The sequence below is a fragment of the Carettochelys insculpta genome, chromosome 2 (genome assembly GCF_033958435.1).
Source record: "Carettochelys insculpta isolate YL-2023 chromosome 2, ASM3395843v1, whole genome shotgun sequence".
Taxonomy (NCBI): Eukaryota; Metazoa; Chordata; order Testudines; family Carettochelyidae; genus Carettochelys; species Carettochelys insculpta.
Window position 1 is genome coordinate 232,150,102 of NC_134138.1, and position 13,716 is coordinate 232,163,817.

At 45.8% G+C, this 13,716-nt stretch overlaps 1 protein-coding gene across 2 annotated transcripts in view; it reads left to right on the forward strand.

The window, feature by feature from the left end:
- LOC142007987 (serum paraoxonase/arylesterase 2-like) overlaps positions 1–13,716 on the forward strand; it is a 70,580-nt gene that overhangs the window by 21,177 nt on the left and 35,687 nt on the right. For both annotated transcript variants that reach the window (XM_074984716.1, XM_074984715.1), the window contains exons 3-7: positions 3,203–3,258; positions 4,601–4,766; positions 7,029–7,155; positions 11,805–12,005; positions 12,873–12,954. In XM_074984716.1, coding sequence (XP_074840817.1) covers positions 3,203–3,258; positions 4,601–4,766; positions 7,029–7,155; positions 11,805–12,005; positions 12,873–12,954 — 632 coding nt within the window. The remainder of the gene's footprint in view (positions 1–3,202; positions 3,259–4,600; positions 4,767–7,028; positions 7,156–11,804; positions 12,006–12,872; positions 12,955–13,716) is intronic.

Genomic DNA, 13,716 nt, shown 5'->3' on the forward strand with positions numbered 1-13,716 from the left:
ATGCACAGCTGCACTTGTAAAGTTTTCCGTTCAGTGTTGCCCTTCCACTCTTATGAGTACTCAGGATGCTAAATGACAACATCTAAGTAGTGATTTGGAGTAAGGACATTTAGAACCCTGTCTGGTAAATCTCTGTTGGCCTACAGCAGTTTTATTCAGACTGGCTCAGTGGGGTGCACAATGCAGGAGGTTATTGAGCTCTGTCTACTTAGATTGGACATTTTTTCTTTCATGACAAATGTCTCACTCAGCACTCCAGAAATTACTCTATTAAAAATAAATCCCCACCTCAATTCACCTGCTAACATTTAGTAAATTCAGCGTCTTTTTGAAGGCCTCACCCATCCCCAAGTTTCCCACTCTTCTCGTGTTGTGAATTTTAGGCCTGATCTACGCTAGCTATTTTAAAGATGACCTACCAATGTTAAAGTGCAGCTTCACCAGTGGTAATAGGGATCTGAATTATCTTGTCATCTGCATCTGTTCAGAGCAATAGCAACCATGGAAAAATTTTCTGGAAAAAATCCAAAGCAGACATAGACTTGTAGGAATGGGACAATTGATCTACAACAGGATCATTTCTTCTGTAAAGGAGTTATTCCGTGTTGTGCGCACACAGTGGATGAGGAAGGTTGTTTAGCAAGCCCTAATCCAACAAATATTTCAGTTGTACAGTAGTTTCTTGCCTTACTTAACTAACTAGAGCTGCGTCTACACGTGCACGCTACTTCGAAGTAGCGGCAATAACTTCGAAATAGCGCCCGTCACGTCTACACGTGTTGGGCGCTATTTCGAAGTTGAAATCGACGTTAGGCGGCGAGACGTCGAAGTCGCTAACCCCATGAGGGGATGGGAATAGCGCCCTACTTCGACGTTCAACATCGAAGTAGGGACGTGTAGACGATCCGCGTCCCGCAACATCGAAATTGCGGGGTCCTCCATGGCGGCCATCAGCTGGGGGGTTGAGAGATACTCTCTCTCCAGCCCTTGCGGGGCTCTGTGGTCACCGTGGGCAGCAGCCCTTAGCCCAGGGCTTCTGGCTGCTGCTGCTGCAGCTGGGGGTCCGTGCTGCATATACAGGGTCTGCAACTAGTTGTTGGCTCTGTGTATCTTGCACTGTTTAATGAAAGTGTGTCTGGGAGGGGCCCTTTAAGGGAGCGACTTGCTGTTGAGTCCGCCCCGTGACCCTGTCTGCAGCTGTGCCTGGCTCCCTAATTTCGATGTGTGCTACTTTGGCGTGTAGACGTTCCCTCGCTGTGCCTATTTCGATGTTGGGCTGAGCAACGTCGAAGTTGAACATCGACGTTGCCAGCCCTGGAGGACGTGTAGACGTTATTCATCGAAATAGCCTATTTCGATGTCGCAACATCGAAATAAGCTATTTCGAAGTTGGGTGCACGTGTAGACGTAGCCTAGAAGTTACAAGCTAGTTGAGAAAAGAGTGACAAATATTTGATTTGTTGTGCAGTCTCCTCAAGGTGTAGTTTAACTTTCTGCTCTCAGACTTGGGAAAACTTCTTTGATTTTAGTGGAGATGAAGTGATTACAGCTCATGATTGACTTGTTCACAAACCAGTGCAGTGTCTCTCTAGTGTGTATGTGTGTACACCCACGCAGTCCACATTTTATACTTACTGGAGCACCTCTCAACAGGCTTGTGAGGTAAGGAAATGCCGTTATCCCTGTTTGTACAGGTGGGGAGCTGAGCCACAGAGAGAAGATGGCTTGACCAGGATCACACAGGTTGTTTGTGCTGGAATGGGAATGGAAAGCCATAGATATTTGTTTCTTTTCTGACAGGTGCTCTACTGGTGAATGTGAAGAGGTTTTCTTCCTGAAACAACAATACCTTCTGCAGGGTACTTAAATTGTTTAGTGTTCTCTTTTGTGCTGCTCTCCTGAGAAATGAGAGATGCCCTGAGAGGAGCCATGAGAATGTATGTTCAGAAACACACCTCCTCCAGTGAGGCTAAAAGAGTTTAGTCTCCTTAGCATATTGAAGAGAAGGCTGAGGAGGTACCAATGGAAAACAAGGCGAGCTCTTAACAGTGAGGGCAGTTACCACTGATGCAGCTTACTGATGTTCCGCCACTTGGGCTACATCTACGCTAGCTCAGTCTTCAAAATGGCCGTGCAAATGGCCATTTTGAAGACTACTAATGAGCTGCTGAAATGCATATTCAGTGCCTCATTAGCATGCTGCTGGCCGCAGCTCTTCGAAATTGCTGCTTGTCGCTGCCATGCGGCTCGTCCAGACTTGGGTCCTTTTCAGAAGGACCCCACCAACTTTGAAATCCCCCTATTCCTGTCAGCTGATAGGTATCCCCCTATTCCTATTTGTGTGGCCATTTCGAAGATTTGGGCTAGTGTAGACACGGCCTTGGATACTTGACATCAGGATTCGGCCATCTGTCTTAGAGATGTCCAGATCAACCGCAAGTTATTGGGCCATTGGAACTGGTGGGTAAAATTCTATGGGCTCTTATGTAGGAGGTTGGACTAGATGGTTGTGATAATATTGGCTTTAAAATCTATGGTCTACACTTACCATTAATTGATGCTCATTGCTAGTTTCAGTGCTGGTCTTATTGTCTCATGTGGGTGGGTTTTCTAGTGTAGACTGGGTTTCAGGATCAGAGGGGAGTAGGTACCTAGGACAGAAGGGAACCTGTAGATCAACATTTCAAATGCCGAGTTTAGTGGCGGGGGTAGGAAGCATGTATATGTTATGAGACAAGCTTAGATCCTAAAGAGGTTTGTAAACTTGAGCATTAACTTGGAATTTGTGCACGGTGGTGGTTGTTTTTTGGTAGCTTCTGCTAATTCTTTAGACACATGGTGTCAGTAGTGCAAGAGCTGAAAACAGTGTGTCTTTGCTATTTTTTGAAAATTGGAACTCTGCGAGAGAGAACAAAGATTTGTGCAGTGAACCTTGTGCAAGGAATTTCCATGGTCACATCCTTCCTGCTCCCTTTGCTCTGAGATCTCTAACAGTTTGTGACAGGCTGGCCACCTGGCACAAGGCCACCTGTGCTCCACTACTCTCCAGTCCTGCTCCAGTACCAAGTGGCAGGACTACGTGGCACCTTGGGAGGGTGAATTACCCCAGTGGGCCAGCCTCTATTCCACCCTGGTCCTATGGCCCACTGGGAACATTGGTTGGTGGCTCTGGAATAAGCCACTTCTCTGTCTATCTTTGCAGAAAGTGGTGCAGAAGATATTGACATCCTTCCTGATGGCCTGGCTTTCATTAGTTCTGTAAGTGTCCAAGCTCCCACCTGAGTACTGATTTATTATGCACAGGAGTAATACTTGCAAAGCGCAGGTTGAACCTTGTCCGTGCTCACTGCTTCCTGGGGATAATGCAGCTTTACATTAGTTCAGTCTGCATTTCCTCCCACTGGGACAAGTTCATTTCTTAACATATCTGTGTTTTGTGACAATTGTTTTACAAACAGCTTTTATATTGGCACATGTAACTCTACGTTCTGCTGCTATATTGCCAACTCAAAGTGTTCAGCATTTGAACCAGCTACTCGCTCAGCAGAGCAGCTTAAATCACCATTTATTTTTCTTTTTTGCTTACCTCCTGGTAAGTGACCTCTTGGGGTTCACGTTTTCAAGCTTGTCTCCACAGCCATGGTTTTTGCTATGTGCATGCTGAGAGTCTCTTTCATGTGATCCCAGCAACGGTCCCTGTTTGGCTGTTTTTCCTGTGTTGCAATAAAGGTGATAGCATTTGTGTTGCCATTCTCACAGTTTTGCCCAGAGGACCTGTGATTTCCCCTTCCAGGTACACTTAACTGTGGCACAGGCAGCTTTGATAAAGTCGGAGATTCCTTGTGTTACTTTTCACAGAGGTGATGTTCTAAACCTGCCATCATGGGAGCTGTCTGAAAGCAATGACACTGTGTCTGAAGTAGAGTGAAAGGGGGGGACTATAGGGCTGGGAGTCATGAGCTGAAAGGGGTAGTGATGGGATGGATACAGGCCGTTAGCAGTCACTTGTGGTGGGGAGCATAGGAGGCAGGCAGGCAGGAAAGCTGTGGTGAGAGGAGTTTGTTTTGAATGGGACCAGCCTGGGGTGGTTGGATGCATATCGCAAATGACAGTCCGCAGTGTGGGCAGTGGAGGGAGGCAGAAGCTCTGAGTGGGTATGTAGCACTGTCTTGAGACAGCCAGTAAAGGGAAGGTAGATGTTGGAGGGGCGAGCATCCCATGAACCAAGGGAAGTCACGCAGTGTCTGGATGTAGCTCCCCTCAAGACTCACCAGCCACTACTGCTACCAGCGGTGAATGAGGGCACTGGAGCAGCACTATGGATTGTCTGTAGGATTAGGGCAGGGGGAGGTGGGACGGAGGCTTGCAGTGTGAGGGTCCAGGCAGTGTCCTGAGAGTTAAGGAAGGATCAGTGGCTTAGGGAGAACATTTAAAAAAAAAACAACCAACCAACCAGGAAATAGATGGGATTAGCACAGACGTTGCTCTATTGTGATCTATAGCCACAAACTAGAACAAAGCATTAGTTTTGCCAGCTTTGTTAGGATCCTCTTACTTTTCAGCCAGGAATGAGTTTGTTGTGTTTTACTTTCTTTTAAAGGGTTTAAAAATTCAAATTTTAAAAAGCTTTGTGACCGACAAGCCAGGTGAAATATTTCTGATGGATTTGAATGATGAAAACCCAAGAGCAGTAGAACTGAGAATCAGCCGTGGGTTTGATATTGCTTCATTTAACCCTCATGGAATCAGCACGTATATAGACAAAGGTAAGAAGACTCTTATTTTACAGGTACAAGAAATCTCAGCCAGGAGTTTATTTTTTAATAACAATAGTCACTCTCCATGTTGCACCATCAGTAACCTGATATGTGGATGGGCGAAAAAAGTGTAGTGCTTGAGAAGATATTCTTACGCCAAAACAAGAGCTGGCTGTGTGCAGTAGTTTATATATACACACTCCAATCTTCTTAAGACCAAAATATACGTTGTATATTTAATGTAACTAGGAAGTGTCTGAATTTTTATGTATATTTTGCATGACTCAGTTTACCCACTCACCTTCTGTACATCTGCCTATTTCTACTTGGTCTCAAGTGATTTATCTTTTTCCTGAGACTACACCTGGAGTGAAGGGATAAGTGTTTGACAGAATAGGTATGTGTCACAGAGATACAGCTGGGTTGGCATGAATTAACTATAAACTCATAGATAGGCTGCCTTGTGGGTCCAGGAGAGAACAGTACCAGACCATTAACTTGTAATGACACCTGGGGAATATGGGTTAGTGATTACCTATTTGACTCCAGGCTGTACACTGGGAAGAGCAGCACACACAAAAACACCATCATTGGAACTTGAAACAGGAGGCATACATATTAGCGTGCTTGTATAAGAAATTTGTTCTCCCAGTGGGAGAAGGGGATTCCTGGCTGAGGCTGTTAGCATATTAACAGCAGTCTGTCTTCCAGGCTAGAGCGAAGAGGGTTCCTCCTAAGTGAGAGAGAGAAAACTACTAGGTTAGGGGAGAATTGTGTGTAGCTTGTTCTTTTCTATTTTAACACAATGTCCATGCACACTGGGTTCCAGCAGACGAATAAAGATGTCCGGTTTTGGAAAGGTTCCTTTGTATCACTGCAAACAGGCTGCGTGTACAACTCTCCAGTGAAGTCTTCTCCAACAGGTTCAAGATTATTTGGACCTGCTGGAGGAGCTCTGAGCTACGTCTACACGTGAACCATTCATCGAAATAGGCTATTTTGATGTAGAACGTCTACACGTCCTCCAGGGCTGGCAACGTCGATGTTCAACATCGACGTTGGGTAGCACCACATCGAAATAGGCGCAGCAAGGGAACGTTTACACGCCAAAGTAGCACACATCAAAATAAGGGTGCCAGGCACAGCTGCAGACAGGGTCACAGGGAGGACTCAAGAGCAAGCAGCTCCCTTAAAGGGCCCCTCCCAGACACACTTGCACTAAACAGCACAAGATCCACAGAGCCGACAACTGGTTGCAGACCCTGTGCATGCAGCACGGACCCCCAGCTGCAGCAGCAGCAGCCAGAAGCCCTGGGCTAAGGGCTGCTGCACACGGTGACCATAGATCCCCGCAGGGGCTGGAGAGACAGCGTCTCTCAACCCCTCAGCTGATGGCCGCCATGGAGGACCCCGCAATTTCGATGTTGCGGGACGCGCAAAGACTACACGTTCCCTACTTCGACGTTGAACGTCGAAGTAGGGCGCTATTCCCATCCCCTCATGGGGTTAGCGACTTTGACATCTCGCCGCCTAACATCGATGTTAACATCGAAATAGCGCCCAACACGTGTAGCCGTGACGGGCGCTATTTTGAAGTTAGTGCCCCTACTTCGAAGTAGCATGCATGTGTAGACACGGCTCTGGTGGGAAACAAGTGCCGAAGTCGGGGACCCTGTCTTGGGGAGATAGTGCTCCCCCAGAGTAGTGTGGAGACCCATGGGGTATCACAAAACTTGCACTCGGAAAATACAGCAAAAGGGTAGGAGTTGCAGGATAATAGCATTGCAGTGACGAGTTTCAGTTGGTTGAGCACGTCTTGGCATGGGTGTTTAGCAAGGGAAGTAGGAGACAAGGACTCAGCATATGGAAGCATGAGGCCTCCATCACTGTTCAGACACTGCTGGTGCGATGAGCCGTCACTGAAACTTGGTTGTCCAGCGTATGGAGGCCGTGCACACAGAGCATTTCTCTTCTAGCTTGCTGCACAGCTGTGGCCAAAAAGGGAGGCTGTCTTCTGACTGAAAAGAAACTGGTTCCACAGCCTCTGATGCCTGACAGAGACATGACATGGCCTAAAGGCTCTTTCTTTCTGTGGAAGATCCTTCAGTTTATCAGCACCCTCCTCTCCATCACTGCTCCAGGGGGCTGAGCATAAATACCTCAGAGTTGGCATATGCCACAACAATGGGGGCGAGAGACTTACCTCATACAGACATTCAAGCTGCCATGTCATTTTGTGAAACTTGATCATTTTTCCTGGTCTGTCTTTAGATGACTCGGTGTACCTTTTCGTTGTCAATCACCCAGAGTTCAAGAGCACAGTGGAGGTGTTTAAATTTGTAGAGGACGATAATTCTCTTGTACACCTGAAAACCATCCGACATGAACTTCTCTCAAGGTACTGAGTCACGCCACGGCACCCCTCTCCATTTTGGCTGAAGGCTATTTTTATTAAAATTTAGATTTTTATCTATGGAAACGTAGTTTAGAGAACCTTTCCATTTTATAAGTTTTCCTGCTTTTGTCAGTCTGTCACATCTGGATTCATAAGCTGAATAGTAACAAGTCTCCAGGACCAGACGGCATTCACCCAAGGGTTCTGAAAGAACTCAAATGTGAAATTGCAGAGTTATTAACAGTGGTTTGTAACCTATCCTTTAAATCCACTTTGGTACCAAATGACTGGAAGACGGCCAATATAACGCCAATATTTAAAAAAGGCTCTAGAGGAGACCCTGGCAATTATAGACCGATAAGTTTAACATCAGTACCAGGCAAATTAGTAGAAACACTAGTAAAGAATAAAATTGCAAGGCACGTAGAAGAGCACGAATTGTTGGGCAAAAGTCAGCATGGTTTCTGCAGAGGGAAGTCGTGTCTAACTAATCTATTAGAATTCTTTGAAGGGGTTAATAAACATGCGGACAAGGGGCACCCAGTGGACATAATATACCTAGATTTCCAGAAAGCCTTTGACACGGTCCCACACCAAAGGCTTTTATGTAAATTAGGTGGTCATGGGATAGGAGGAAAGATCCTTTCATGGATCGGGAATTGGTTAAAAGACAGAAAACAAAGGGTGGGAATAAATGGTAAATTTTCACAATGGAGGAGGGTAACTAGTGGTGTTCCCCAGCGGTCAGTCCTAGGACCGATCCTGTTCAACTTGTTCATCAATGATCTAGAAAATGAGGTAAGCAGTGAGGTGGCCAAGTTTGCAGATGACACCAAGTTGTTCAGGACAGTCAAAACCAAAACAGATTGTGAAGAACTACAAAAAGATCTCAGCAAACTGAGTGATTGGGCAGCAAAATGGCAAATGAAATTTAATGTGGGTAAGTGTCAGGTAATGCATGTTGGGGAAAAAATAACCCAAATTACACGTACTACATGATGGGGTCAAATTTAGCTACGACAGATCAGGAAAGGGATCTTGGAGTTATAGTGGATAGTTCTCTGAAGACATCCACGCAGTGTGCAGCGGCAGTTAGTAAAGCAAATAGGATGTTAGGAATTATTAAAAAAGGGATCGATAATAAGACAAAAGAGATCATACTTCCCCTATATAAAACTATGGTACGCCCACATCTTGAGTACTGCGTGCAGATGTGGTCTCCTCACCTCAAAAAAGATATATTGGCATTAGAAAAGGTTCAGAAAAGGGCGACTAAGATGATTAGGGGCTTGGAACGGGTCCCATATGGGGAGAGGCTAGAGAGACTGGGACTTTTCAGTTTGGAAAAAAGGCGATTGAGGGGCGATATGATAGAGGTATATAAAATCATGAATGGTGTGGAGAAAGTGAATATAGAAAAATTATTTACCTTTTCCCATAATACAAGAACTAGGGGACACCAAATGAAATTGATGGGTAGTAGGTTCAAAACTAATAAAAGGAAATTTTTCTTCACACAGCGCACAGTCAACCTGTGGAACTCCTTGCCCGAGGAGGCTGTGAAGGCCAGGACTCTATTAGGGTTTAAAAAAGAGCTTGATAAATTTTTGCAGGTTAGGTCCATAAATGGCTATTAGCCAGGGATAAAGTATGGTGCCCTAGCCTTCAGAACAAGGGCAGGAGATGGATGGCAGGAGATAAATCACTTGATCATTGTCTTCTCTTCTCCTTCTCTGGGGCAGCTGGCATTGGCCACCGTCGGCAGATGGGATGCTGGGCTGGATGGACCTTTGGTCTGACCCAGTGTGGCCATTCTTATGTTCTTATGGATACTGCCAACCTGCTACACTTCTCCTGTCACCTTTGAAAGTTAAGTCCTAGATGCACAAAGAACGTCTAAAAGCCTAAATTTAGGCACCCCTGCAGTCTGTAATTCCGCTGCCTAACAGCACAGGTGCTAAAATTTCTTGACACCTACGTTTTTACTGTAAAAGTCCTTCAGGCACCAAAGTTCCTGCACCTGGGCTTGTGTACTGCTGCCTCAGTCATACGTTTGGATGCCTGAGTCACTTTGAACAGGAGCAGATAGATGTCCCCCCCCACCCCTTGTGCCTGCAAGACCCGTTCTATTAGGCGTGCTCAGAATACATTTACCTCAATGCAGAACGAATGGGGGTTGGAAGAGAAGTCAGACATCCCTGATAGCTTATTAGCCCTGTGGTTTGGGTTCAGCTGGAGGAGAGACAAGTCCATGTCTTCTCACTACCTGTTGAGGAGAAGGGATCTGAAGAGAGGTCTCCCACCTCTTACGTGACTGCCTCAGCCACTGGACTGCACAGTGATTTTTCCAGCCCTATTGGTAATTAAAATAGGACTGGCCCAACAACCGAGAGGCTCACATCAGAACACCTCGTAGCCTAGCAGCTGAGGCCCTCACCTCAGAAGAGCACACCCCTTTTCTCATCTCTTCTCCTTAGACAGGTGGGGGATCTGACTGGGGCGAATGCACAAGCCTTTGTTGCAAGGGAGGCTGTCTTGCCTTCTGTGGAGTGGGACAGGCGCCTGAGCCATTCTTGCAAGAAATGGTTTAGGTGCCTAATGGCTATGAGGTCCTGAGCGGAGAGCAATGCCCACCTGTGGCCCAGAATTAGGCACTGACCTTGGCATGAGAGGGAGGGTTTAGGAGACACTTCTCATCCTCTTTCTCATTGGCTTGTTAGGCAGGAAACCGTGCAGTGAGCTGGCTTTTGTGGGTCATGTTCTAAGGTACCTCTTTCCCTACTGGTTTTGTGGGAGCCCTGGTGCCTGACTCAAGCTCTGTGTATTGCAGTGACTCTGCCAGGTGCCTAGGTGTTGCTGTGGTGAGGGCAGCCATATGAAGTCCCTTTGTAGATCTGGCCCTACACAACTTCATTCCATATGTGGGAATAAAATATCACGTACCCTCTCGAAAACAGGACTGACCCTGAGCTGTGCGCGCACAGCGCTACCGTCACACTGGTAGCCCTGGAGCACCCTGGGCAGGCTGACGGGAAAGAGACCACACTGGCAGTACACTTTGTAATTTAGTTTTCATCAATAAAATGGCAAACGTGAGTGCCATGAGGCCGGTAACAGCCTCACTGTTGTGCGCCAGACAGACCCCTCGGGCACTCCAGTCTGTCTTGCCAAGCAAGTAAACTCCGGTCGGTGATAGGTGGTTCCTTCTACCAAAATTCACAAAACAGTCCAGATTACTTTCCTTCCCAGAGGACCAGTCACATACCCCAGGTCAGTAGGATTTCATTTCCTGCACTCCCCCACATCTTATCCCCCAGCCCTGAGACCCCTCCCCAAGTCTGCACCCCCTTCTGTACCCTGAACCTCTGCCCCAACTTGGAAACCCATCCTGCATCCCAGTTACTGGTACTTGCACCCTGAGCCTTCCCACACGCAAACGTCCTTCCTCAGCCCACACCCTCCCCACTACACCCAACCTTCTGCCTCAGCGCAGAGCCCCCTCCCTTACACCAAACCTCATGGCTCCATTCCCTGCAGTCCTGAAGACTCCTCCTGCAGCCCAGACCCTTTCTCCCAGGCACCAACTGAGAGCCCCTACTCCCAGCTGGAGCCGTGACCCCCTGCTGTACCCCAGCCCCCTTCCCAGTAAGTCTGAGGGGGAGAGGGTGGTTGGGGGAGAGTGAAAACAGAGCTGTGGGTGGAATGAGCAGGGGATGGGGCCTCAGAGACGGGGTTGGGTAGGGGTGGGACAAGCGCATTCAGTTTTGTGCGATTAGAAAATTGGCAACTCTACTTTAGAGTCCAAGCAGCAAAAAGAACCCTGTTTTTCCTTGTCAAGGATTTTTATTTCCTTCTTCCCAGAGTCCAACCTATTGAGTGAGTTCATACTTATCATCGCCTTCCTGGGACGGAGGCGGGGGGGCGGGGCAGGGGCAGGTGAGGAACGCAATTAACAAATTCTTTGTTTGGTGATGTCTTGCAAGGAGATGACTCATTTGGTTTCAAAGGGCACCTGTAGGAAGCTGGCTTTTGTGCTAGAGAAGGCCTCTCTCCTGTTTTGAATTAGTTAGCGATTTACAATGCAAACACTCAATATAACTTTGTACCACAGGCTACAGGTAGTGTAAGTGTGATCTGTACAGGCAGCATCTGAGAGGCCTCTAAACATGTACCTATTTCAGTCTTTCAAGTTTCTTTTTTTCAAGTTTCTTTTTGAGTTCAGTCTATTTTTAAAGTAATTTTGAGGGATAGAAAGTTACGACTAACCTTCTTTAAGCCTGCTCAAGTCTTAGCATTGCATGGTTCCAAGCCATGTGACAAGCTATTGAAACTACTAGTCATTAAAGTGATACAAGTGTCAGAGAGGTAGCCGTGTTAGTCTGTTGTTCTCAAAGCTACAAAGAGTCTTGTGGCACCTTGTAGACTAACAGATATTTTGGAGCATAAGCTTTCGTGAGCAAAGACCCACTTCATCAGATGCATGAGTGATACAGTTTGTATGTGGAGCATCATGCCCTGTTACTGCCCCTTCATCGTAATTGGGCACCTTTAAAAAGAATTCTTAATACTTGCTAAAGTTGAGTACAATCGTGTAGAACTTTTCAGGGCACTGATTCTCAAACCTCTGTATTCTCTGTATCTTTTCATTTCAGTGTGAATGATATTGTGGCTGTGGGACCCGAGCATTTCTATGCTACTAATGACCATTATTTCTCTGACCACCTCTTGTTAATGATGGAGTTATTCCTGGGCTTGACCTGGTCAAATGCTGTCTACTACAGTCCAGAAGAAGTTAAAGAAGTAGCCTCTGGGTTTTATTCAGCCAATGGAATTAACATTTCACCAGACAAAAAGTAAGTGTGGTGTGTTTCAATGGACCAAATTATGAAAAGAAACACGGACACCATTCCTGACTCTTACATGCAAATATTTGTTTCTGCAGATTGGGTGCTTAGAAGTCTCAATTGATTTGCAGATGTATATTTGCTTAGTTAACAATATGTAAAAAATGGATGTAATAAGTAATCTTGAGTGACTTGTAGAACAGAAAATAAAATATATTTTCTCCTGGTTATTTTATTTCGCTATTGGTGATCTATTATCCAACAATATTAAACAAATTACATTTTAATGAATTCAATGCTTACTTTTTTAAAAAAAAAAAAAAAAAGGCTTCATTTGCTTGCAAGAACTAATGGCGTAAAATTCCATCTAAAATTGTAGTAAATTGTTCAAATAGCGCGTTCTGAGATCCTGTGTGCTAACTGTTGATACAATTTGTGACTGGCACTTTGACAAATATGTGTTGGTGACACTGTTGATCAGAATCTTTGTTGTTAAAGGAAATACCTTGAGTACTTTCAGTCATCAGAGGGGTAGCCCGGTTAGTCTGAAGCTTCACACAAAACAAGCGGTCCTGTAGCCCCTTCAACACTAACAATTTTATTAGGTAATGAGCTTTTGTGGGTCAGATCCACATTACTTACCCACGAAAGCTCATCCTCTAATAAATAAAACTGTTGGCCTTTAAGGTGCTATAGGACTGCTTGCTTTCAGTCATCTACCTTGAGTTCAGTGCGTGGGGGACAGCATAGAATTTTAAAAATCTTTTCAAAATATCGGTTTAAAGCATCTGAAAATCAAGGCTTCCACCCCAAGAATCAATTTGCTTTCATCTCTGCAGAGATACCTTGTTAAGAGGCTCTTTCTTTGTTTTGAAGGTATGTTTATATTGCTGACTTGATGGGTCATAATATCCATGTTATGGAAAAACATGCTAACTGGAGTCTCAGTCATTTGAAGGTAAGTGGTTTGCCCCTTAGAACAAGAGCATAATCCCCATTTTAAATGTTGTGTTTCCCCTTTAGGAAGCCTAGGAGCTTGTCCAGTCGTAGCCAGCGTAAGGGTAGAGAAGGTGTTTAATATACCTGCAGACTGCGTAGCTGTGGAGCTGTGCTTGACTCTTGTGGAACTGGGGACAGGGGGAAGTATTCGGTGGAATTTCAGCTGAGCATTTATTGTTCACTTCATCCTAGTACCAGCAACCTTAAAATGCACCTTGAGTACGGCAGCAACCAGGTTGTCTTTTGGGGGGGCTAGCCACCTGTGGATGCAGTTAGCGTTAATTTAATGCAGCCATCTGCTCATAGGAATAAGGGGACTTTGAGGTAGCCGGGGTCCTTTCGAAAAGGAGCCCCGTCTGGACGAGCCGCATCAATTTCGAAGTGCTGCGGCCGCCCGCATGCTAATGAGGCGCTGAATATGTATGTCAGCGCTTCATTAGTAAACTTCGAAATGGCCATTTTTGCATGGCCATTTCAAAGTTTTTTGGCTAGTGTAGACATGGCCTGTGTGTGTTGTCTTAATGTGGATATCCAAAGACGTTGCCCCCAGGTACTTCTAAGGAAGAGGACTTTATTCGGCTACCAAATGTTGTTATAGTCCTGGGGGAGTTCAGCAACTGTTGCATTTGGAGCATAGTAAAATTGCAGAATTGCCCCAGTACTGATGTCAGTGGGAAGAGCTGCACTTACACTGGATAAAAAGGGCTTGGATGGGATCGAA